The 26,770-nt window shown below is 38.2% G+C and overlaps 1 protein-coding gene and 1 long non-coding RNA gene across 2 annotated transcripts in view; one reads left to right on the top strand and one right to left on the bottom strand.

The window, feature by feature from the left end:
• The window catches only part of LOC102806314 (uncharacterized), a 78,380-nt gene extending 63,665 nt beyond the window's left edge, over window positions 1-14,715 (bottom strand). Inside the window, exons 1-2 of the mRNA XM_085494636.1 lie at window positions 14,646-14,715; window positions 1,312-1,811 (exon numbers count right to left, since the gene is read on the bottom strand). Coding sequence (XP_085350762.1) covers window positions 1,312-1,747 — 436 coding nt within the window. The 5' untranslated portion in view covers window positions 1,748-1,811; window positions 14,646-14,715. The remainder of the gene's footprint in view (window positions 1-1,311; window positions 1,812-14,645) is intronic.
• A 575-nt stretch (window positions 14,716-15,290) lies between these two features.
• Window positions 15,291-15,991, top strand: LOC146729900 (uncharacterized). The gene is made up of 2 exons (XR_014927871.1): window positions 15,291-15,464; window positions 15,716-15,991. It is a non-coding gene; the product is annotated as an uncharacterized LOC146729900 (long non-coding RNA).
• Window positions 15,992-26,770: the final 10,779 nt, after the last annotated feature.

Below are 26,770 nucleotides of genomic sequence, written 5' to 3'. Positions count from 1 at the left end.
AATAATTATGTATCAAAATCTAATCAATACTGTAAAATGATTTAACAAGTTTCTAACAAGACTTTGATCGGTAAAGGCACTAACAATTGTTATATTTTATCTTGTGTGACTGGGGTCATGAGAGCTGACCTGAATTGTGTAAATTATAAACATGTCAAATTATTAGAATTAAATTAAAAATATATATTTTTTCTTATTTTTAGATAACTGTTACATCCTAAATTAATAATAATACTTTATTAAAAAGGGCATAATTAATCTTTTGTCATTTTTGTTTTTAATATATGTGCATATGTGAACAGCACCGAGATAGTTGTAACATGAATTGTGGGTCATCCATGTGTTTACATTACTTGGTATTTAAAATAATAGAATATGATTTAATTCATAAATTAATATTATCTAATATTCTTTTTTTCAAATTTGTTCCCATTCAGATACAATTCACATAAACTATGCATGCTTACAAGATTAGCAGATTTCAAAAATACTGTCATTTTATCTCAACATTGACTGTGGATCATTTGATATGGGAGTTATTTTTGAGTTTTGAGAGGACTGAAAGAAAAACAGAATTATATTTGATTCTATTGTCAATTTCGTTCCCTGTTTTGAAAATAAATTATTACAAAATATCTGTTTCAGTGTTATAAATTACTTGATGTCTGTAACAACATTTCCCGTGTACTGTGCTTGAATTCTCTAAACTCCGATTACCTACTCGTGTTTACAAACTGGCACATGTCAATATTGTCATCATCAGTTGTTTGACCGAGTTCAAGTCACATTGTGAGCACAGAACTTTTGATCAATGAAATAAAGGTTTGACACTGACCTCATAATCTCTGTTTTAAGATAATGGTTGCAATTCTTGGATTTAAATTGATAAATCTCAGCAACTATAATCCACTCGCCAACGAACGAGTCTAACGGAAACACGTTGATTACACATGCTATATTTTTAGCCCAACATTCGATTCACAATTTTATAAAAAACACATTGTAAAATTCAAAATAACTTTCACTGATATTCAGACTGCCTGTGCATTTCGTTTTTGACAATGGCAATAGCTAAAATCAATCCTTGATTAAAATAAAAATTCGGGTTTTCGGTTGGTCACGTGACCATTCGAGACCCCCCCCCCCCCCCAACGGGTCTTAAATTTTTAAATCTCACTTTTAATTTTTTTTTCTCATTTTGAAAAAAAATATTCTAATTTGGTCACGTGGTAAACTTGTATTTATTTATTTGTTTGTTTATTTGTTTACCAGGATTTGTTTACCAGGATTTGTTTATCTATTTATGTTTACCTTTTCTTTTAAACACTTTATCAAATAGTTTTCTGATTTCCGTCTTGTTGTTCATAATCCTCACATCTTCTTCTAAAATACCGTCTATGACGTCACAGGAGAAGTACCTCAGATTCTTTAGTCTTCTCAAAGACACGGGTAGATCTATCAATGGGTTGCGATGCAGGTACAGTACTTCTAGTTGTGAAAGGTTTCCAATGTTATCTGGAATTGTTCTCAGATTGTTGTCATATAACAACAGTGATCTCAGGTGACGTAAACAAGAAATATTTTCTGGAATTTCTGAAATATTGTTTCTATTCAGCCATATCCACACAACATTTCTACGACTTTCATCAAAGACTTCACTCGGAAATTCACTCAATCCACAGTTACGAGCATAGTAACACAAACCAACACCTGGCTCCTCCACCCACCGTGGTGTGTTTGAAGTCATGATATATCAGTGTTGCTATAACAACGACCACAACAACACTAATCACCAATTTCACACATTCCACCTAAAAATAGAACATAATGACGTCATTACTTGCACGTGATCATTACACTGTAGTCTGCCGTTTTGAAGACAACACAACCTGTCGGCTCCGTTCGCAAATACTCTCAAAATCGCGTGTATAAGTTGGTATCTGACGTCATACATACATTATTAGGTAAAGTAGAGTTTTCTGATATTTATTAAGCACTCACAATTTATGAATAAAACATATTTTATAAAAAAATTGGAAATTTAGTGTCTAAATATTCCCTGTTCATTTTTTGTGTTTTTTGCGCATGCGCAGTAGGGTGGTAGGTCCGCTGTGTTGAGAGAACTTCGCCGAATTTCACGAAATTCTCACTATTATCAGATTCAATTTTGTATTTCATCAATACAGAAGCATCTCTGCTAACACTACTTGTAAAGTTTGTTTTCATTTTCACTGAATTCGTTTTATATTCTGCGCTGTTTGAGTTTTATATTACCGTGAGTGCGAACAAGATTTCGCGACGTAAATCTGACAGTGAATTTCATTTCAAAAACGTGGAATATTGTGGTTTGATTGACTTCTTTTTACAATGTATTTACAACAACATAACCTTCGAAACAGCTGTGTCATGACCTAGTCAGTTAAATTTACAAAATAAACGTATTTTCGTTGAAAACATCACTGACAGTTTGACAATCATTCCAAATATGGTGTCAATAAACACTCACTGATTTATGTACATAGTAGTATCAACTCTGACATGTTTGTGAATATAGTGGTTGTATTTAGAGTAGATCTCTGAGTTTGAAATGTGAATAGGTAATATTGTGAGAGTCAGAATATGTTTACAATATTTTCACACAGATCTATTCATGGGGACACGTCAAATTAACGGCGTTCCAAAACATAGCAATGGAATCTAGAACTTACAACCAAAACTAAGATTGGATAACGTCCTTCATCGGGAATGCCCGGTGGGGTTATATTTCATCTGTTGTGGTGGTGATTACTGTCAATAAAAGTGGACTACAGTGTACAGTCCTGAGTGGAAATTGTACACATATGTACATATTTAATATTAGTAAATGTGATAGTATTTACCAAAAAGTTAACATTGAATAATCACACGACGCAATTTGTTGTTTATTTGTATCCCAGTCCCTGTGTACAATCACAGAGCCCCATGTTTTATTATACGAATGGTTTGCCGTAGCAAGTAAAGAAAAGTATATTCTGATATTTTAACAATAAAAACAAACGACACTGGTTTGTTCTGAGAGTACGAGTGTTGAGTACACGTCAAAAACTCAACACACCAAACGAGTCGGAGTAACTCGTTTCAAATTGTTGTATTTGTATACGATCTTGGCACGATACAACCACCAGAGGCAAACAGCGTTCAACTTGTTATTAGGAAAATCGTGGAAACATGTTACCAGGCAACATGTTGATACATTTTATCTTTTCGAAAATGATTGGCAGGCCACCTTTCGAGGTCAAATGTCGCCAGGTCACGAGTTGACCTAGAAATATCCTTTACGTATGGTGAGTTTTAGAACACGCAAATAATTTGACTGGTACTATTTTCAAATTTTGAAATAAAATTGAATAGCATAATACATATGCGTAAAACAATCACCATTCATATATTTACAAAAATTACGTTTCCTGCAACCAACCTCAGTTAATAATGTACATATCCAATTCAGATCTTGAGATGAGTGTTGTCATCAAATTCTATTTTAGTGGTTAGTTCTTTTTTTGTTGTAAAAACAAATAAACGAAAACTGAATACATTTAAACTCAGACAACCAAACAGACTGGTAACGTGGCGTTTTTGTATTGTAGTAATGCGTACCACGTTTGTTTAGGCATGGCGGTAAAATACATGGTTTAGGTTATCTTTTCTTTTCATATCTAGTAAACGAGATTACGCTGATAGGCTGAGAGATATCATGTTTATGCTCACACTAGTATACTAGTCTGAGATTTATGTAATTACTGAGTTGATGATGTAAGTGATATCATGGAGCTAATAAGAAATGATATGCTGTGAGCTATTTTTCCGGTCACTTCAGGGCGTCGCGTCGGCGCTCCACAAAGTGGTCTGGCCCGAGGGAGTACGGATGGCACCGTGACGAGCTGGGTGTGCACAAGAGGGGAGGATTGTGCGTAAACATTATAATAACTTCTTTGGTGTTTTTGCGGTTACAGGGCATGTAAACTTGCTCAATCCTTATTTTTCCTGCAGCAAACGAGAAGGAAAAAAATTAGTTTTCACCCCTTTGTTGATGAAAATAAGAACCAAGATGTGGGTACTGGCCCCGAAAATAAATTTAAAGAGCGGTAGTCCTCGCGCCACGCATGCACGAGATATATGGATCTCATATAAACAAAGATTGTGACCCTGGCTGTTGTGCAGATCAACGAGTACAAACTGAAACGTTACCAAGCTTTAAATAGGTATTTTTAGGTGATTGTGAAGTATCGAAGTAGTGCAAGTCGCGCCAAAATCAAACCTCATATTTGTGACTTTATCAGAATAGCGCATTTGCAAGTGTGTTTCAGCGCCGACATTCATTATGTCACTGAGGTTTGCCAATCAAACCTCTTTGATAATGCTGAACGTCGATTCGAAGCCCACACATAAGTGACACTACAAGCCACACCAACACAGCGACTACTCAGATGGCAAAATATGTGTACACAGTCCCACTATGTCATACGCTGTAATATACGCAATTACAATTCTGGTTCCCTCATAGCCTACAACCTCAATTGTACACGATACGGTTGTCGGGTAAAAGGCGGACTAATTGTTATCCCTAGCGGGGCTGAAAGTCCTAGGAAAAATGCTCTCTTTGTCGTAGAATATAGACGAATCCTACGGTTTACAGTTAGATTATTCCTGAGTCCGCATTATACCAGTAAAGGCTCGGGCGCGGCGCGGCATGAGTTAAAAAAACAACTTGACGCAGTAAAAGCGGTAGACGGCTGTGAGCCGCTCCTCGGCACGCTACAGTGTGGGTGGTCGGGCGTCGCCCCCGCTAAAATCGAGCTGAAACTTTTTGGGTCTGCAACATTTGACCCTCAAAATGCAGGAAATAGAGTTTCAGAGGGTCTAGATTTCAACATTTTTAAGGGGGCATGCCCCTAGACCCCCTAGTAAAGTTGCGCCTTCGGCAAGAAGGGGATATTTTTGTTTTCATGATGCCTGAATCTTGTTATTATGTTATTTTTTACCCACTGTGCTCGTTTTTTTATTTTTTATTGTGTCTGCCTCGCATTTTTTTCCAATGTATGTGAAACGTCTGAACTTCATTCCCCAGTCTTATATAAACAACACGCAGCTAGACGAGTCACTTTGCCGTTTCTGAGACATTGAGTCCATAGGCATACGAGATGACCCAGTGTGTTATGATAAAACTACTAACAATCACGAACAAAATAAACAATATTGTACTACTCATCTACGCAGTGAAGGTAACAAATTTATTGCCAAGTTGCCTTGTAAAAGTTGTCATGTTCCACTATATACGATTTATACAGTGTCTTGCAACAGAACACGTACCATGTAAAGTCGGACTGTTTTTTAAGATTTAGTGTGAGCGCCACCTAGAGTTCAGAGTTGTTAATCGTTTGTTTAAGTTCGAAGCCATTTGAACCGCCGAGGGAACTGTCTCATTGTATACGTTGCTATAAGTCCCTTATCGAACACGACGCGTCTCAAATTGATGAATGTCCTTCACATGAAAAACTGTGGGTGTGTTTCTGTTTACGCCTCCCGGTATCTGTGGGCCGCGAATAAACACGGTGGTGTTGACATCGGCAGACGCGTCGATGTTGACGTAAGAACGTAGATCGAGGGAATCCCCGGTACATAGTTCGTTGACGTCGTGCGTGACTTCATCGGTGCGCGGATTCGTGTCACGTTCAACGTCGCCGAAGAGAGACGAATCGAATAGCGTGCAGATTGACAATTTTCTTGCACAGGAAGCCATCGTTGACCAATCTACACAAAATTTGAATTGTTCAATTCATTTACGGTAATTCCTCAAGTCAGGAGGTCGGCTAGATTGTCAGCTGTGGGACAATATTTACACATGTATTCGTAGCCGGTAATTTCCTTCACTCCGTTAGCAATGAATAAAGACACTTAACTATCACTAGTGATCCAATGTAATGTTATTTGACTTTCACATCACAATACGCGTTCAGTAATGTTCAGTTTCGGAGATAACGCATTGTCAAAATAAACAATATTGTGCTACTCATCCACGCAGATAAGGTAACAAATTTATTGCCAAATTGCCTTGGAAAAGTTATCATGTTCCACAATATACTAATTATACAGTGTCTTGCAACAGAACACGTACCATGTAAAGTCGAACTGTTTTTGAAGATTTAGTGTGAGCGCCACCTAGAGTTCAGAGTTGTTAATCGTTTGTTTAAGTTCGAAGCCATTTGAACCGCGGAGGGAACTGTCTCATTGTATACGTTGCTATAAGTCCCGTCTCGAACACGACGCGTCTCAAATTGATGAATGCCCTTCACATCAAAAAACTGTGGGTGTGTTTCTGTTTACGCCTACCGGTATCTTTGGGCCGCGAATAAACACGATGATGTTGACATCGGCGGACGCGTCGATGTTGACGTAAGAACGTAGATCGAGGGAATCCCCGGTACATAGTTCGTTGATCTCTGCGTGACGTCATCGGTGCGCGGATTCGTGTCACGTTCAACATCACTGAAGAGAGACGAATCGAATAGCGGGCAGATTGACAGTTATCTTGCACAAGAATACATGTTCAATTCATTTAAGGTAATTCCTCGAGTCAGTAGGTCGGCTAGATTGTCAGCTGTGGGACAATATTTACACATGTATTCGTAGCCGGTAATTTCCTTCACTCCGTTAGCAATGAATAAAGACACTTTCCTATCACTATTAATCCAATGTAATGTTATTTGACTTTCACATCACAATACGCGTTCAGTAATGTTCAGTTTCGGAGATAACGCATTGCAGACAAACTTGCTCAATCACGTGACAACTAAGGCTGCCATCAACTCTACTGAGACGAGGTGAAGTCAGTGTTTTGCAGTTGATCGACGCGACTCGGGTTTTTGCCATAAAATGGCCGTTTTGTTGGTTTTCCTGAAGAAAACAACGGCACTATATGCTTTCATGGAAGTATCAGAAAAAACGTTCAGTTCATAGTCGTTTGTGTTGTTGTGTGAGTCATCTGTGGTTTCACTATAATATTGACGATTTCATATAGTATTTGTGATCTCATTTAGATCGTCAGTTAAAGATTCCCAATTGTTAGACATAGTCTCATTTAAAGGTTCATCCCAGTGGATTTACTTTTCCCAGTGGATTTACGTGTACTGGAGATAATAAACCAAGCGGGTCGTACAATGACCCTGTATGACTGATGACGTCACGTTTCGTAATTAATTGTCCCGGGCCGGTGATTGAATGTTAATATCTCTTTAAGTAAGTGTATCTTTCTCGGTATTCCACTGTGTATACCAATAATACCGACGTCGGGCGCGGTCTTCAGTTAATTATCATTTCCGGCAAGTTATCGAATCTCATTAATGTTCGAGGATCACGAGCGAAGGTTGAAACAACAAGAACTCATTAGTTGAGGTCGGAATGTCAGAATTTGGTACTTATGCTGAAGTATAACTTTTCAAAAAAAGCCTCTAAAGACGTAGCTATTTTTGTGAGCTAATACCCCTTTTCCAGTCCAGAAACTTAAAATAGATACTCTATATACATACTAAAATCATACTGTTTCCAAAGTTGAGATAACATGAATTCATGAGTTTCCTTTTTTCACACTTTATTACCCTAACACGATACACGCGTATACGCGTCATATAACTAAATAACACCCCCTTTACGCGTTTTTTTTTTACTTTAGCTTACGTACCATATTCTATTCAGAGAATCCCCCCCCTTGGGGCAGTCACTTAAGCTGGGAGTATCAGTGTTGTTCTTACAACTGTAATCGTGTACAATGAGAATTGGCGTGGTCTCGGAATCTTTTTTTACTGATCGATGTGGCAGGTAATGATCACATGCAATGTTATCGTTCTTGACGACTTCAATAAAGCCTTGTTTTTCTTGATCAGTAATTATTCTATCGTAAATGACAACAATAGTTGGCGGTAGAGGGCGAATTATGGATCGCGTTCGCGATTTCGAAACGTTGTAGTTCGTAGGTAGTGGAACGTCGTCTGGATGCCATGGTAACTTAGCAACAAAGTGATTGTCCTCTCGGCGCAGGTTGGTATCACGATATGACTCGAATTTCCTTTGTATGCGTATTATCAGAGCGTGTATCATCTTTGATGCCAACGAACTCAAGATCCCAGTATAACGTGATAGCAATGTCAGTTTTGTAAGTGTCAGTCATTACGTGTAGCACATTAGTAGCAGCAGTGGTAAATTTCCCATTAAGTTTGGGACCAGATAATAAGTAAACCAAAAGGATATGACACGACTGTAGGACCTTTACCACATATAACTTCACGGACGAAATTTTCAGTAGTAGTCGACACGGATTAAAATGTCGATGTCATAACAAGTGATAACCGGGTATGAAAGTGTCAATAGTTCGGAATCGCCGTGATTGGACATCGAAGTCGATATCTCGGGTATGAGCAATGCATCGATTTACGCTTTGTTGCCGGAAATAGTATGCAGATCGAATGTCCTTTTTTTATTGAGCGTATGCGTGCATGTTAGTAGGTTTTCCATTATTGGCCGAATAAACCGGTGTATTATATCCAGTGGTCATATCTGCCTGTAATCCAGAATTGTGACGAGTATCCCCACTGGGATTAGATCCATATTTGGCACTGCTATTATTTCCCGGGTTACTACGATATATCCATGAATGTGAAGCGATGAGTGATGTTTACGTTGACAGTGTCTGTAGGTGTGTTTCGATGCACAGTTTCCCAAGAGATGATTAGCTAAACAATTATAACACAGTTTGTCTCGGCGTATAATCTCCAAACAGCGCTTCGCATATCTAACAACCATACATTCAGAAAGAGAATGTGACCCCTTGTAGTAGTCGCGAAGGCGTTGCGGACGAGTTGTTCTCTGTCCTCGTGTCGTAGTGTGAAAGGTAGCAGTAATCATGGGTTGATTTGTTGAAATGTTATTGTTACCAACCTCACAATTACCTACCGAATATTCTAACAGTCAACGGAATGTTGGCACAGTTAGAGGCGTGGCCTATTTAGAATGTGCCAAGACTCGGTTAGCCACGCTCAACTGGTTTATAACCAGTCTTGTGATTGGTTCTTGACAAATTCTGAACAGACCACGCCTCCAACTGTACCGTGTTTTCTGTGTAACCGTTAATTGTCTGTAAATACAGTCACGTGCGTAGTTTTCTTGATTTATTCTAGTGATATCGGTAAAATGAAGGCAAGTCTAAATTTGAACTAATATTTTTCAAGCTGCTATTTTTATAAGTTTTATATTTCATTTCATCATTCATTTTTATAGGTTTTAGTGTCGAAATTCGTCTTTGATACCAATCGATTCCAAATCCCAGTAGATTTGAAGTTGATTTTCTTCTTCACATGTGCTAATGGCGGCGTGTAACATAGTGGAATTAATGTCAGGCATATTTCCTATACCTGTAGAGCCGAGTTTCGACCACACATAGCAGTATAACCGGGCCGTTACCACGAATTACATGGTCTTCAACAAAGTTCCTATAGTAGTCAGCCACTATTAATACAGACAGTTCGAACGAGTTCACGTTTGACAACAGATGTGACAGTTTTAAACCTCGTGTGTGGCAAATTAAAAATAGGGCGGGTGATCATATTAGATCCGGGGAACGATGAGAGCGGTAATAGTTCGAGGTCCGTATAAGGTTTGAAGTGTGAACGTTGCTACATCGAATGATCGTATTTGTGGGCCGATATCTCCAAATGTCGCCAATCTAATATCCTCAGACTCACTATGGTCGGGTTTAATGTTGAGTTTGTCGGACAGATGTCTTGTGATGAACGAACATGTAGAACTCTCGTCAATATGGTCACGTTTATTGCATCCGATTTCGCGGAACTTGGGACAACTGTGGGTTTTATCAGAACTGGCTCATTCTGATAGTCACGTGGGGTATCTTCATTTCTCGCACAGTTGACATGTGTTTGAGTCGACGAGGCAGCATTAAATCGCGAATTACGATCCGCACGTGAAGTCATTGACCGGCGTTTCGTTTCCGTCCTGGTGCATAGCGAGGTGTGGTGTAGACTAGCAAAGTCGGGACTTCTTTTTTGTTTCACAAAAAAAATATAATTGACAATTTAGCCTTTTTAACGTGAACGCGAAAACTAGCATTAGCGGACAGGTTAGTTTTCGCGATCACGCTAAAAGGAATAAAAGAACAATTAATTATTTCTTTTTGTAAAACAAAAAAGAAGTCCCGACTTTGCCAGTCTAGATGTGGTGGTCCGCCCACATCGTATTTCTCGATTTACAATCAGAAAAACGATGGTTTCCAAGATAAATAAAACAACGTCTGTCCCATTTGACTATGTCATTTCGTTTGTTATAATCGATTACCACTATACAATCATTGTGTTAGTGAGTTTCTTTACAACACGAGCATACCGTCGGTTTCTTCGTCGGAGTCGATCGGCGTACATTTGTCATTCCTCAAATATCTGTGTAGAATGAGGCAGTACATTACTGAGTTTCTGGACGCATTTCCAGAAACGGCTTCTAGCTTCTATCCGGGGGGCAATACATAGAACTTGCCTAATGGGGACGTGTCCCTGAAAAGGGTTTTAGGTATAAGTATCGGTCTTATTTCTGCTCTAGATAGGTATAAATATCGGTTAATATTTTTGCGATTTGGTATACTCATAGGTCCGTATATGAGCGATCAGTAAAATACATATTTTAATAAATCAATATACAATGCAACTGTTGGCTTACATGTGCTTCTATTGGAGATGCTCTTCTAATAGAGCAAATACGGTAACTATTTTGTTTGGAATAAACAGTGATGACAGAAATGGTACTTTGGTATAAATATGGGTATAGATTTTGCCATTATCCAGGTAATAAATGGTCACACTTTTGAGCACTCAGGAGCACCTCCCTACACAGCTATGTATTAATTGCTCGTCGTAGCTCGGCAAGATTGCGCTCTTTATGCCTATACTGTTAAAAACGCCTTTTTACCTAGCATGTCATTTTAGCTAATTTAGTTAATCTGTAATTTTGCTAATTCAAGATGTGGCTAATTTAAATTAAAGTATATTCTCGCAATGAGATTGTTGGCATTTTAGCTAAATAAAGATTTTGTTAATTCATGTATTGAGTAAATTCGCTAAAATGGCATGTAGCTATTTCAATGTGTTTTACAGAATTCTCGTCTAATTTGTCTACGGATATTGCATGGCAGTTTCTCTAAAATAATGGGTACCAATAAATCACCGTAAGACGCTTCCGTTTCCCAGTGCTTCGAGTCTTCTTATATTTGTTTCTAAATCATCGTAAAATGTTCTGAAGATGTCATATTCGCTCGTCGATTTTGTCAGATCTCACAATACCTTCATATGTGCATTAGTTATCTTGTGAGGTTGGTCATATCGTTTCTTCAGTAGATCGAGAGCATGTTTATAATTACTGTCCGTCAGAGGTAAACCATCAACCGTGTGCGCGGCTTCACCAAACAATTGGGCGCGGAGGTACTGACATTTTTGTACATTTCAAGCCGTGTATCTTTGCCGAACTAAAAACGTCATTGAAACTCGCCCATTTTTGTATGTCGTCGTTGAACGTAGGTAGATGTAGTTTCGGTAAGTTGACAGTCATAGCAGCGTGAACTTGATTCAAATCGACAATCTTAATCAGTCGCGACGGGTGTATGTTTCTCTTGAAAATTTTTAGAGAATATATTTATGGAAATAATCATCTGTTTCTAATATGACGTATTCTATGTCATCGTCTACCACACTGACTATAATGTGTGTATCTAAAACATTGAGTACGTGGTATTCTATGTCATCGTCTACCACACTGACTATAATGTGTGTATATAAAACATTGAGTACGTCGTATTCTATGTCATCGTCTACCACACTGACTATAATGTGTGTATCTAAAACATTGAGTACCTGGTATTCTATGTCATCGTCTATCACACTGACTATAATGTGTGTATCTAAAACATTGAGTACCTGGTATTATATGTCATCGTCTACCACACTGACTATAATCTGTGAATCTAAAACATTGAGTACCTGGTATTCTATGTCATCGTCTGCCACACTGACTATAATGTGTGTATCTAAAACATTGAGTACCTGGTATTCTATGTCATCGTCTACCACACTGACTATAATGTGTGTATCTAAAACATTGAGTACCTGGTATCCTATGTCATCGTATATCACACTGACTATAATGTGTGTATCTAAAACATTGAGTACGTCGTATTTTTAGGTTATCCTCTCCCTATAAATAATGAGAATCTTAAACTTGTTGATAAATAATGCAGGTGACGAACCAAATGAAACATACATCAATCTTGAGAATATAGTCGACTCAACTCGCTTCAGCACACTACAACGATCACTACGATTTACCGTGTTTATTCGTCGTTTTGTCGATAAACATGGCCGACTTATTTCTACCGCTAATACGCCGATTTCCGTTGAAGAAATCACTCTCGTTCTTCCAGAAAGCCGCCCACTTTTCGACGCCAATACAGCAATGAAGGCTGTGATAACTATCGCAACCGGAACAACTATCAAGAGCGCCACCAACGCCAGACAGACATACTCAAGACACCACTCGCAATCCAATACAATGAACTCTTCATACATGTTCTCGAAATTCGAGAAATTCATTGACTTTATGAACTTTTTCTAAGCTGTCCTGAAATTGAATTAATTTTTGATCACTTGCCGTAAGTACCCTGAATTATGAATATTGATAATAATATCTAGTACCTTACCCAAGTTACCTTCAATTCAAAATGAGACGATTCTTGTGTTTTGATTTTCTTTTATAATTTTATTATGCACCCATTAACATCTAAATTTAAATTAGGCAGTTGGAACGTTAATGGGTTAATTAACAAAACTTCTAACACAGAATTTACCAGTTTTTTTTATATTCAGTTTATAGATTTTTGTTGGTGTTTCATTTTATTTTATTATAAATTTCCGTTACTAACTAATTTAGTACAATTTTGTCGGTACAATTCGAACGCCGCTGAAGAACACCAGTTGTTATTGGTGGCATCCATTTTTGCCTGTGCCTTATAGTCATCGTCGGAACTATTTTTTGCTGTTCACTAAACGATTTTTTTCTATTGATTTGCATTTCTTCCTGACCACGGCTCTCAAAATAAAACGTTAAATCAACCCAAACTTTTCTAATATTCCATGTTCCGCTCACTGCGAGATCTCCCGTAGCCAAGCTTCACGTCCTTAGCAACCAGTTTCGATCAGGTGACACAGGTCAAGCTTTCCCCAATAGACGGTGGCAGCGTCTTTGTTCACTGCGGCGTATTGCATTCACACAACAATGTAGACTGTACTAACACGCTACAATGGGAATTAAACGGTGCTAACTGGGTCACTCGTCGATAGCACCACAGGCATCACTGGGACTGTGATAGCACGTTGGTGTCGGTCTACTTCTTCAATTCTTCCATGCAGGTTACAATTTATGTCTATAACTTAATCAAGTCCCCCAATTTTAAGTTGATTAATTAATCCTTTGAAGGTGTTGTTGGCAGTATTGAACTCGTGGTCTTCCATAATATTCGGGTTGCAATTACACGTTGGTTAGTTGACGTGTCGGTTGATTTCCGCTCTCACTGCACTGAGACTCGATCTCCTGTACTTCTCTCCTGCTTGACCGGCAAATACAGCGTTCTGGCGTCGTTTGGGTTTATGTAGCACATCCCGCCATTAACAAAAATATTACTAAGGTTATATATTTTGCCAGATATTTTTATTAATTCAGTATTTTTTCCAGCATTTTTTCCCGATTATGAATTCGTAAATCGGGTCAATATGTTTTCTTAATGTATTCTGTTAATATCGGTATAGTAAATTTTGGTACGAACACAAATAAATTTAAAAGAACATCTAATATTCACCAATTATTTTTCAATTTAACTTTTCTATGGTCTGTGTATTCTAGTTTAAAAGACATATGAAATGGCTTAAGACTTTACCCCTTGTGTTTTGTTATACACGGAAACCAATAGATTACCCCCCCCCCCATACAGCGTAGACGTCAAGTTTATTCACAGTCCTTCTATCTCTTCCAGAAGGAGTGTGGTTTATTTTGAGTTCCTGACTCCCTGTGTCAATTGTGACGATTCTTTTGCTATTTCAAGGGGCTGTAGTCAGGGTAGGGGCTTGGCTTCAGTTTCGACTGAACTTTCAAAATGGCTGCTGTTGCTACACAAACTGTTTCCTGGTATGAAAAACAGTTCTTAGAACTTGCGTTTTGTGTTCTTGATATTTATAAGTAATGAAAACAAAACATTTTTTTGTGTCATACGATATACAGATACAATATAAGAATGCCCTGTCCTATATGTCTTGTACAATTCAGTGTATATACACAATAGTTTTAACCGCCATGCATGACTTGTACAATCTTAGACATTAAAGTCCATGGTACAATTCAGTCTGCAGACACAGTATGAATTATGTATTGTTCACACCTTAACCATTGTGTACACTAGCATTAGTTGAATACTCATTGCATATAAACATGTAGTTAAATAGAAATTGTCTACACATTATACTGTACGATTATAACTACTGACTTTACAATCTATTTCCCGTACCTACCTGTGTTTTAGATTCAACAGCTTATAGGCGTATCAGTCACGACAGACAGTCTAATGTGGTGAGAACTGGGCTTTGTGTCTGGCATCACATGACCCGTAAACTTTGACACATATCTATTACGCTTCATAAAGTTGCTTTCTATTTGTGTTGGTGCAGTGTAAAGCCTTCTAGAATGTTCTACACAAAGGGCACGCCCATTGGAATCTTTGGGAGGGGCCCCTTGCTTTTTATAAGGCCAGTCCTTCTATAGAGGGACTGTGTTATAAGGTAAAACCTTACAGGATAAAAACTAGATAGAAGTAAACCTAGGAGTGACTATTATATATCCTGGGGGGCATTGTTTGTGTTAGTGTAGTGCAATGCACTCCATGAATTGAAGTAAATCAAGGGGTGATCAATATAAACATTGGAAGGGACATTGTCTGCGTTGAAACCTTGTAAACAGTTGTACACCAAGGGGTGACCATTCTAAACGGTAACAAGAGAAGTCGGCCAGCAGGAGAAGTCGGCCAGCAAAACAACGGAGAAGTCGGCCAGTGAGCATCGGAGAAGTCGGCCAGTGAAACATCGGAGAAGTCGGTCATTACGTACATACTACGTTCAAACATATTTACATTTTTTTTCTCGAAAAGTCGATCATTACTGGACATGGTACTTACTACGCTCGTACATATTGACTACAAATATGTTTTCGTGCGTCAAGTACAAAAGTGAGGAGTCGGCCATTTCGGTACAGACTTCGTTCGTACATAATGACTACAAACATTGTTTTTCATGTGTCAAGTACGAAAGTGAGAAGTTGGCCAGTACAGTATAGACGTAAGTCAGAAGTCGGTTTTTACAGTACAGATTGCGTTCGTACACTTTGATTACGGAAAATGTGTTTTCGTGCGTCATGTACTATTAAAAAAATGTGAGTAAGTGAGAAGTCAGCTATTACATTACAGACTAGGAATTCAATGTATTTAATTGTTATTTTAACCATATCCGTCTCCCAGGAGACGCGATTGTGTCTTGAATAAACTAAACTTAATTGACAGTTAGTGAATAACATGTCTTTCTATTTACAGAGTACTGAAGGGATTTCAGAGTGAATGCATCGGACTGAAAATGTTTTTCTTGTTTGTGTTTAATAAAGATTCAGTTGTGTTGTGTTTTTGACGAGCTTTAGCGGCAGTCCACTCTGACAGTAACCTGCGTCGTACCGCAAAGCACATTGTTCAATCATGGAGCTAAATAAATGAACATCCAATGTACATTGTATTGTAAAACCAAAGTCCGGTTCATACCCGTCTGATTTAGTCTGTTATTCTATTTAATAAAGATTGAGCAACATTTGAGCGCTATTATTTTGTGTATGCCAAGTACATGACCCCACAGGATGTATGTCAGCAAGCATCACACCGACCCGATTAACATCTATTGTCCAAGGTGATAACTGCCGATGTTTTTACAGACAAATTGCGTTTCTTTTATTATAAAAACACCGACAAAGATTACACTGCTATTGAAGGTGTACAAAGGCCACGGATAATCGGACTATGCTTCGTATTTATTAACCACGGGGAAATCCATTTTTTGTATTTGATTGACTAATCGGTCTTTAAGGTACATACTACATTCGTAGGCGTTGAGTATATACAAAATATTTATCGAACGTCAAGTACGGATTTCAAAATATAAATCTCCATGGTATATCTCTGTTCACCGCACATACATTTTTTCCCTAAATTGCCGACATTTCGTCGTACCATGGAGGTAGAAAAGAGAAGGACTCCTTCTCTTTTCTACCTCCATGGTCGTACATAAACTAAAATTATCAAGTGCGCTAAATTATAATTACCATGTAAGTACCGTAAGCACAGTTTATTTTGTCCTTTATGTAATGTTTATTTGAAGGCTTCATATTGAACGTCGATCAACCATACCTGATACATTCCCTGTGTAACTTCACACTTTCGCACCCTCGGCAAGTTCAAATATTAACAGTTTAGACAATGAGTATAGTTGTGATTAAACACGACATTATTTGTTCCTTTTAGATAAATCATTGTCATTTTTATGTATTCTGTGCAAAACGAAAAGACTTATATTTTATGCACAAAACATAATTAGTTCTTTCTGGCTAAATAACTATGACCTTACAGGTAATCTTCCCTCACTGAACTTCCGTTTTGCCATAAGGTTTTATTGAAAGAGAAAATCAAACATTGTTCTAGTAATCACCATGCACCGACACATTGCCACCCCCGTGAAAAGGGTGGTAAAGCCAGGCTATCCACGTAACAATATGGCCGCCGGCACGTTCTCTCAACTACAGGTTCGCATTGTTTATTATTCATGGCACACATGTGTGTCACTGCAAGATTTCGTTTTAAAAAAATGAAGATCCAATGATAACGTATGAGTAACAAATATCTGTCAAAAGTTTCTAATAAGTATTTCAATGCGATCACCCTGAATGAGTCCCAAAACTGCCATGTATCGGCGAATGGTCAATATTTTTGCTTGTCGAATGCTGTGATGTAGGGGTCGCCTGGTACCCAACAGCCCTACATGCAGTGGTTGTACTATTATAGTAGGTAGCCTATATGAACTCAGCAATTTGCTCTGTAGCTTACGAACATAGATTTGTACAGTCTCCCTGCCTATTAGTAGAGTTGAAGTGGCCGACTTCTCCGCCCGGCCGACTTGGTGACTGGCCGACTTCTCCTGCAGGCCGACTTGGCGATTGGCCGACTTCTCTCGTATTCTTATAAACTCCAGGAGAGGGACACTGTGTTGGTACAGTGTAAAAACTTAAAGGTTGAACACCGAGGGATGACCATTAGATAATCAAAGAGGAGACACTGTGTTGATACAGTGTAAAAACCAGATAGTTGTACACCATGGGGTGACTATTATAAACTCCATGAGGGACACTGTGTTGATACACTATACAAACTGGATAGTTGTACACCATGGGATGACCATTATAAACTCTAAGAGGGACACCGTGTTGGATACAGTGTGAAAACTAGATAGATGTACACAAAGGAATGGCCATTAGAAACTCTAGGGGGAGACACTGTGTTGGTACAGTGTAAAAACTTAAAGGTTGAACACTGTGGGATGACCATTAGATAATCAAAGAGGAGACACCGTGTTGGTACAGTGTAAAAACCAGATAGTTGTACACCATGGGGTGACTATTATAAACTCCATGAGGGACACTGTGTTGATACACTATACAAACTGGATAGTTGTACACCATGGGATGACCATTATAAACTCTAAGAGGGACACCGTGTTGGATACAGTGTAAAAACTAGATAGATGTACACAAAGGAATGGCCATTAGAAACTCTAGGAGGAGACACTGTGTTGGTATAGTGTAAAAACTAGATAGATGTACACAAAGGAATGGCCATTAGAAACTCTAGGAGGAGACACTGTGTTGGTATAGTGTAAAAACGAATAGTTGTACACCAAGGGGTGACCATTAGATATTATAGGAGGGCACACTATGTTGGTGCAGTTTAAACAAGCAGCCTGTCGGCTGAGATAGCTCCGCTGTTAGCAATGCACATTTCAACTAAAGAACAGTAGATATCATTAGAAATGAACAATATATGTAGTATCAAAGCAATCAGACTTGTGTTTTTAACAAGGATTTGAAAATATCACTTTTTACCAAAAATGACAAAAATAATCATTACAAATAGAGAATTGAAAATATCATCATGAACAAATCTGAGTGAGTTTTACCTGTAGTACCTATATGTATAACATAAAAGCAAAACACTTTTTACTAAAAAAGACAAAAATATTCATCAAAATTAGTGAATTAAAGATATCACTACAAAATGAACAAATCTTTGAGAGGTCTACATGTAGTACCTATATATGTAATATCAAAACAATTGAACCACAGATCCAATTGCTTTGATATTGCATATATAGGTACTACACTTAGACTTCTGTCATATCTGTTAATTTTTTGTAATTTTGGCGACATTTTCGACTTCTTGTTCCAAATCCCAAGTCTGATTACTTTGATATAGGTACTATATGTAGACTTTTTCGCACATTTGTTCATTTCGCGATGCTATCTTCAATTATCTAATTTTGATTAATATTTTTGGCATTTTGGTGAAAAGTGATATTTTCGAATTCTTGTTGAAAACAGCCGATTGCTTTGACACTAAACATATTGTTTATTTTCTAATGATATCTTCAGTTCTTTAAGGATGTAGTAGACTTAAAAGTCACTATTTTATACATTTTTTGTTTTATTGTATAGTTTGGTGGCATCTGACTACCTGCAGACAATGGGTGTGTTTCCCACTAAAAATCGTAACCAATACACTAAAAAAAGCTTTTTTTTAAAAAAGTAAGGATATGTGTTTATAACAGCAGACCGCTCACTTTGCTTTCTGGATAATCGTCTTTGAGCGCAAACAATAAATATTGACCTAATTTGCATAAGTAGTTCTACCTAGCAACGGAAACAGCCCGCGCACGCCCTGCCTCTGTGATCATTCTGTATTAGCGAACGTTTGCGACACATCCAACAATTAGCGCTCCTAAATTATTATTAGATATGAAGAGAAAGAAGGGACCAAAAAGGAAGAATGCGACTCCAATGTCCGAAGAGGCAAAACTTCGTCTAAAAAAACACACCAATCATGGTATGAATCCGATAGTTCAGACTGCAACGATGTGACGATACAAAGTTTATCAACATGTAGCTCTGACCATGGAGGTAAAAAAAAATGCTCTGACAGTGAAGAACCAGAAGAAGTGCCAAGAAGTGCATCTGAAAGAAAACTATCGTCACACATTGACGATGATGTAATGGCTGACACAGATGGGTCGCTGAGACTGTTCGATGTCAACATTATAAATAGCGAACTTTTTCGGTGAGCGCGGTGCTCAAGTTGTAGCGATGGACATTTGACATTGGAAGAAGACTCGCGGCACGGCTGGGGATCTCACTTCCAGTTTCAATGCTAAATTTCAGAGTGTTATTTTTCTTCAGCCGAGAGCATTTTCCCGTCTTCCGAAAAACAAGGAAAACAGTTTCAAGTTAACAAGAAAATGGTAATCGCAGGAAGAGCGATCGGTAAAGGCCGACGTGGGATGGCTAAATTTGCCGCGTACATGGGTTTACCGGCACCGATCCACCGGAGTAGTATGTGAAATTGTAATCACTGTAAATGATAAATGGTCATTTTTCGACATTCATTCCCCTGAAAACTGTCTATTGTCTTTGATTTGAGTCGCTGTGTAGATTTTGTTTCGTTTTTGTTTTCTGTCTTGTACTATCTTTTGTTATAATCACAGAATGTTGTATTATCTCAGACAGTTGTCTGAGGTATTATTCATGGTCTCATGTGTGAACGACATCGAAATTTTACATTTGAGCCATCCTGTGAATGTTGGGTGATTTGTGTATACCAGGTGTCAAACGTTCGCTTATTGTTTGTTCTTTCATAATGTGTATATAATAATTCATTGCAGGAAAAATACTGGACAGTGCACATTTATGCATTTACTGCAAAGAATGTAACAAATGGGAAGACAAAGAAAAAGATGAAGAATACTATGAATGGTTTGAAAATCATATCCCTGATTGCACAGTCAACCACGAAGGCTCCTCGAAGAGTATGGAAGTAGAAGGGACTGTTTCATTCTTTAGCCGATCCCTGGAAACACACAATTTCCGGTGAGTTGAACCATTTATTTAATTTGTTACAGTTTCATGAGTGTTGTATCTTCCATGGTTAGATATAACACAATTCCGGTGGCTTTCACGAACAAAACCAATTGTAACGTTAAAAAATAATTAAAATAAATAATAATTATAGTAATTATATATAAAAGAAATTAAGCCAACCAGTTTAATTAAAACTTAGTCTGTTCGGTCATTCACGCCAAATACTGAAATATACCATGAAAAAAATTGGCCCAGGTTGTTCAAAACCCAACACAATGTGTACTGAAAACTACCATGTGCAAATTTGGCCAAGGTAATTCAGTACCCAGCACAATGTGTACTAAAATATACCATAGAAAACAGGGCCAGGTAGTTCAGCACCCAACACAAAGTGTACTGAAAAATACCATGCAAAACATTGGCCCATGTTGTTCAGTACCCAACACAATATGTACTGAAAATACCATGGAAAACATTAGCCCAGGTAGTTCAGTACCCAACACAATGTGTACTGAAAACTACCATGGACAACATTAGCCCAGGTAATTCAGTACCCAACACAATGTGTACTGAAAAATACCATGGAAAACATTAGCCCAGGTAGTTCAGTATCTAACACAATGTGTACTGAAAACTACCATGGACAACATTAGCCCAGGTAATTCAGTACCCAACACAATGTGTACTGAAAAATACCATGGAAAACATTAGCCCAGGTAGTTCAGTACCCAACACAATGTGTACTGAAAAATACCATGGAAAACATTAGCCCAGGTAGTTCAGTACCCAACACAATGTGTACTTAAAAATACCATGGAAAACATTAGCCCAGGTAGTTCAGTACCCAACACAATGTGTACTAAAAAATACCATGAAAAACATTGGCCCAGGTTGTTTAGTACCCAACACAATGTGTACTGAAATATACCATGGAAAACATTGGCCCAGGTTGTTCAAAACCCAACACAATGTGTACTGAAAAATACCATGGAAAACATTGGCCCAGGTAGTTAAGTATCCAACACAATGTGTACTGAAAACTACTACGGAAAACATTAGCCCAGGTAGTTCAGTACCCAACACAATGTGTACTGAAAACTACCATGGAAAACATTCGCCCAGGTATTTCAGTATCCAACACAATGTGTACTGAATAATACCATGGAAAGCATTGGCCCAGGTAGTTCAGTATCCAACACAATGTGTACTGAAAACTACTATGGAAAACATTAGCCCAGGTATTTCAGTACCCAACACAATGTGTACTAAAAAATACCATGAAAAACATTGGCCCAGGTTGTTTAGTACCCAACACAATGTGTACTGAAATATACCATGGAAAACATTGGCCCAGGTTGTTCAAAACCCAACACAATGTGTACTGAAAAATACCATGGAAAACATTGGCCCAGGTAGTTCAGTATCCAACACAATGTGTACTGAAAACTACTACGGAAAACATTAGCCCAGGTAGTTCAGTACCCAACACAATGTGTACTGAAAACTACCATGGAAAACATTCGCCCAGGTATTTCAGTATCCAACACAATGTGTACTGAATAATACCATGGAAAGCATTGGCCCAGGTAGTTCAGTATCCAACACAATGTGTACTGAAAACTACTATGGAAAACATTAGCCCAGGTATTTCAGTATCCAACACAATGTGTACTGAAAAATACCATGGAAAACATTCATCCAGGTATTTCAGTATCCAACACAATGTGTACTGAAAACTACCTTGGAAAACATTAGCCCAGGTATTTTAGTACCAAACACAATGTGTACTGAAAACTACCATGGAAAACATTAGCCCAGGTAGTTCAGAACCCTGCTCTATGTGTACTGAAAAGTACCATGGAAAGCATTGGCCCAGGTTGTTCAGTATTCAACACAATGTTCACTGAAAAATACAATGGGAAACATTGGCCCATGTAGTTCAGTACCCAAAAATAATGTGTAGTAAAAATGCCCTGGAAAATATTGGCCCAGGTTGTTCAGTACCCAACACAATGTGTATTGAAAATACCATGGAAAACATTAGCCCAGGTAGTTCAGAACCCAATACAATGTGTACTGAAAAATACCATGGAAAACATTGGCCCAGGTTGTTCAGTACCCAACACAATGTGTACTAAAAAATACCATGGAAAACATTGGCCCAGGTTGTTCAGTACTCAACACAATGTGTACTGAAATATACCATTGAAAACATTACCCCAGGTTGTTCAGTACTCAACACAATGTGTACTGAAAACTACCATGGAAAACATTAGCCCAGGTAGTTCAGTACCCAACACAATGTGTACTGAAAAATACCATGGAAAACATTGGCCCAGGTTGTTTAGTACCCAACACAATGTGTACTGAAAAATACCATGGAAAACATTCGCCCAGGTAGTTCAGTATCAACACAATGTGTACTGAAAAATACCATGGAAAGCATTGGCCCAGGTAGTTCAGTATCTAACACAATGTGTACTGAAAAATACCATGGAAAACATTGGCCCAGGTAGTTCAGTATCCAACACAATGTGTACTGAAAAATACCATGCAAAACATTGGCCCATGTTGTTCATTACCCAACACAATATGTACTGAAAATACGATGGAAAAAATTAGCCCAGGTAGTTCAGAACCCAATACAATGTGTACTGAAAAATACCATGGAAAACATTGGCCCAGGTAGTTCAGTACCCAACACAATGTGTACTGAAAAATACCATGCAAAACATTGGCCCATGTTGTTCAGTACCCAACACAATATGTACTGAAAATACGATGGAAAACATTAGCCCAGGTAGTTCAGAACCCAATACAATGTGTACTGAAAAATACCATGGAAAACATTGGCCCAGGTAGTTCAGTTCCCAACACAATGTGTACTGAAAAATACCATGAAAAACATTAGCCCAGGTAGTTCAGAACCCAATACAATGTGTACTGCAAAATACCATGGAAAACATTGGCCCAGGTAGTTCAGTACCCAACACAATGTGTACTGAAAAATACCATGAAAAACATTAGCCCAGGTAGTTCAGTACCCAACACAATGTGTACTGAAAAATACCATGGAAAACATTAGCCCAGGTAGTTCAGTACCCAACACAATGTGTACTGAAAAATACCATGAAAAACATTAGCCCAGGTAGTTCAGAACCCAATACAATGTGTACTGAAAAATACCATGGAAAACATTGGCCCAGGTAGTTCAGTACCCAACACAATGTGTACTGAAAAATACCATGAAAAACATTAGCCCAGGTAGTTCAGAACCCAATACAATGTGTACTGAAAAATACCATGGAAAACATTGGCCCAGGTAGTTCAGTACCCAACACAATGTGTACTGAAAAATACCATGGAAAACATTGGCCCAGGTAGTTCAGTACCCAACACAATGTGTACTGAAAAATACCATGAAAAACATTAGCCCAGGTAGTTCAGAACCCAATACAATGTGTACTGAAAAATACCATGGAAAACATTGGCCCAGGTAGTTCAGTACCCAACACAATGTGTACTGAAAAATACCATGAAAAACATTAGCCCAGGTAGTTCACTACCCAACACAATGTGTACTGAAAAATACCATGGAAAACATTAGGCCAGGTAGTTCAGTACCCAACACAATGTGTACTGAAAAATACCATGGAAAACATTAGCCCAGGTAGTTCAGTACCCAACACAATGTGTACTGAAAAATACCATGGAAAACATTAGCCCAGGTAGTTCAGTACCCAACACAATGTGTACTGAAAAATACCATGGAAAACATTAGCCCAGGTAGTTCAGTACCCAACACAATGTGTACTAAAAAATACCATGAAAAACATTGGCCCAGGTTGTTTAGTTTCCAACACAATGTGTACTGAAATATACCATGGAAAACATTGGCCCAGGTTGTTCAAAACCCAACACAATGTGTACTGAAAAATACCATGTAAAACATTGGTCCAGGTAGTTCAGTATCCAACACAATGTGTTCTGAAAACTGCCACGGAAAACATTAGCCCAGGTAGTTCAGTACCCAACACAATGTGTACTGAAAACTACCATGGAAAACATTCGCCCAGATATTTCAGTATCCAACACAATGTGTACTCAAAACTACCATGGAAAACATTGGCCCAGGTAGTTCAGTATCTAACACAATGTATACTGAAAACTACCATGGAAAACATTAGCCCAGGTAGTTCAGTACCCAACACAATGTGTACTGAAAAATACCATGAAAAACATTAGCCCAGGTAGTTCAGAACCCAATACAATGTGTACTGAAAAATACCATGGAAAACATTGGCCCAGGTAGTTCAGTACCCAACACAATGTGTACTGAAAAATTCCATGAAAAACATTAGCCCAGGTAGTTCAGAACCCAATACAATGTGTACTGAAAAATACCATGGAAAACATTGGCCCAGGTAGTTCAGTACCCAACACAATGTGTACTAAAAAATACCATGGAAAACATTAGCCCAGGTATTTCAGTACCCAACACAATGTGTACTGAAAAATACCATGGAAAACATTAGCCCAGGTAGTTCAGAACCCAGCTCTATGTGTACTGAAAAGTACCATGGAAAGCATTGGCCCAGGTTGTTCAGTATTCAACACAATATTTACTGAAAAATACAATGGAAAACATTGGCCCATGTAGTTCAGTACCCAAAAATAATGTGTAGTAAAAATGCCCTGGAAAATATTGGCCCAGGTTGTTCAGTACCCAACACAATGTGTATTGAAAATACCATGGAAAACATTAGCCCAGGTAGTTCAGAACCCAATACAATGTGTACTGAAAAATACCATGGAAAACATTGGCCCAGGTTGTTCAGTACCCAACACAATATGTACTAAAAAATACCATGGAAAACATTGGCCCAGGTTGTTCAGTACTCATCACAATGTGTACTGAAATATACCATGGAAAACATTAGCCCAGGTTGTTCAGTACCCAACACAATGTGTACTGAAATATACCATTGAAAATATTAGCCCAGGTAGTTCAGCACCCAACACAATGTGTACTGAAAAATACCATGGAAAACATTGGCCCAGTTAGTTCAGTATCCATAACAATGTGTACTAAAAATACCATGAAAAACATTGGCCGAGGTTGTTTAGTACCCAACACAATGTGTACTGAAATATACCATGGAAAACATTGGCCCAGGTTGTTCAAAACCCAACACAATGTGTACTGAAAAATACCATGGAAAACATTGGCCCAGGTAGTTCAGTATCCAACACAATGTGTACTGAAAACTACCACGGAAAACATTAGCCCAGGTAGTTCAGTAGCCAACACAATGTGTACTGAAAACTACCATGGAAAACATTGGACCATGTAGTTCAGTACCCAAAAATAATGTGTAGTAAAAATGCCCTGGAAAATATTGGCCCAGGTTGTTCGGTGCTCAACACAATGTGTACTGAAAAATACCATGAAAAACATTGACCCAGGTAGTTCAGAACCCAACACAATGTGTACTGAAAAATACCATGAACAGCATTGGCCCAGGTAGCGCAGTACCCATTACAATGTGTACTGAAATATACCATTGAAAATATTAGCCCAGGTAGTTCAGCACCCAACACAATGTGTACTGAAAAATACCATGAAAAACATTGGCCCAGGTTGTTCAGTACTCAACACAATGTGTACTGAAATATACCATGGAAAACATTAGCCCAGGTAGTTAAGAACCCAGCACAATGTGTACTGAAAAATACCATGAACAGCATTGGCCCAGGTAGCGCAGTACCCATTACAATGTGTACTGAAATATACCATTGAAAATATTAGCCCAGGTAGTTCAGCACCCAACACAATGTGTACTGAAAAATACCATGAAAAACATTGGCCCAGGTTGTTCAGTACTCAACACAATGTGTACTGAAATATACCATGGAAAACATTAGCCCAGGTTGTTCAGTACCCAACACAATGTGTACTGAAATATACCATGGAAAATATTAGCCCAGGTAGTTCAGCACCCAACACAATGTGTACTACAAAATACCATGGAAAACATTGGCCCAGTTAGTTCAGTATCCATAACAATGTGTACTGAAAAATACCATGGAAAACATTGGCCCAGGTTGTTCAGTACCCAACACAATGTGTACTGAAATATACGATGGAAAATATTAGCCCAGGTTGTTAAGTAACCAACACAATGTGTACTGAAAACTACCATGGAAAACATTAGCCCAGGTTGTTCAGTACCCAACACAACATGTACTGAAAAAAATGGGAAACATTGGCCAAGGTAGTTCAGTATCCATCACAACGTGAACTGAAAACTACTATAGAAAACATTAGCCCAGGTAGTTCAGTACCTAACACAATGTGTACTAAAAATAGCGTGGAAAACATTGGCCCAGGTTGTTCAGTACCCAACACAATGTGTACTGAAATATA

This window comes from Saccoglossus kowalevskii, chromosome 20, assembly GCF_978046115.1.
Source record: "Saccoglossus kowalevskii chromosome 20, keSacKowa6.1, whole genome shotgun sequence".
Classification (NCBI taxonomy): Eukaryota; Metazoa; Hemichordata; class Enteropneusta; family Harrimaniidae; genus Saccoglossus; species Saccoglossus kowalevskii.
This window is presented reverse-complemented; position numbering and strand designations above follow the sequence as displayed.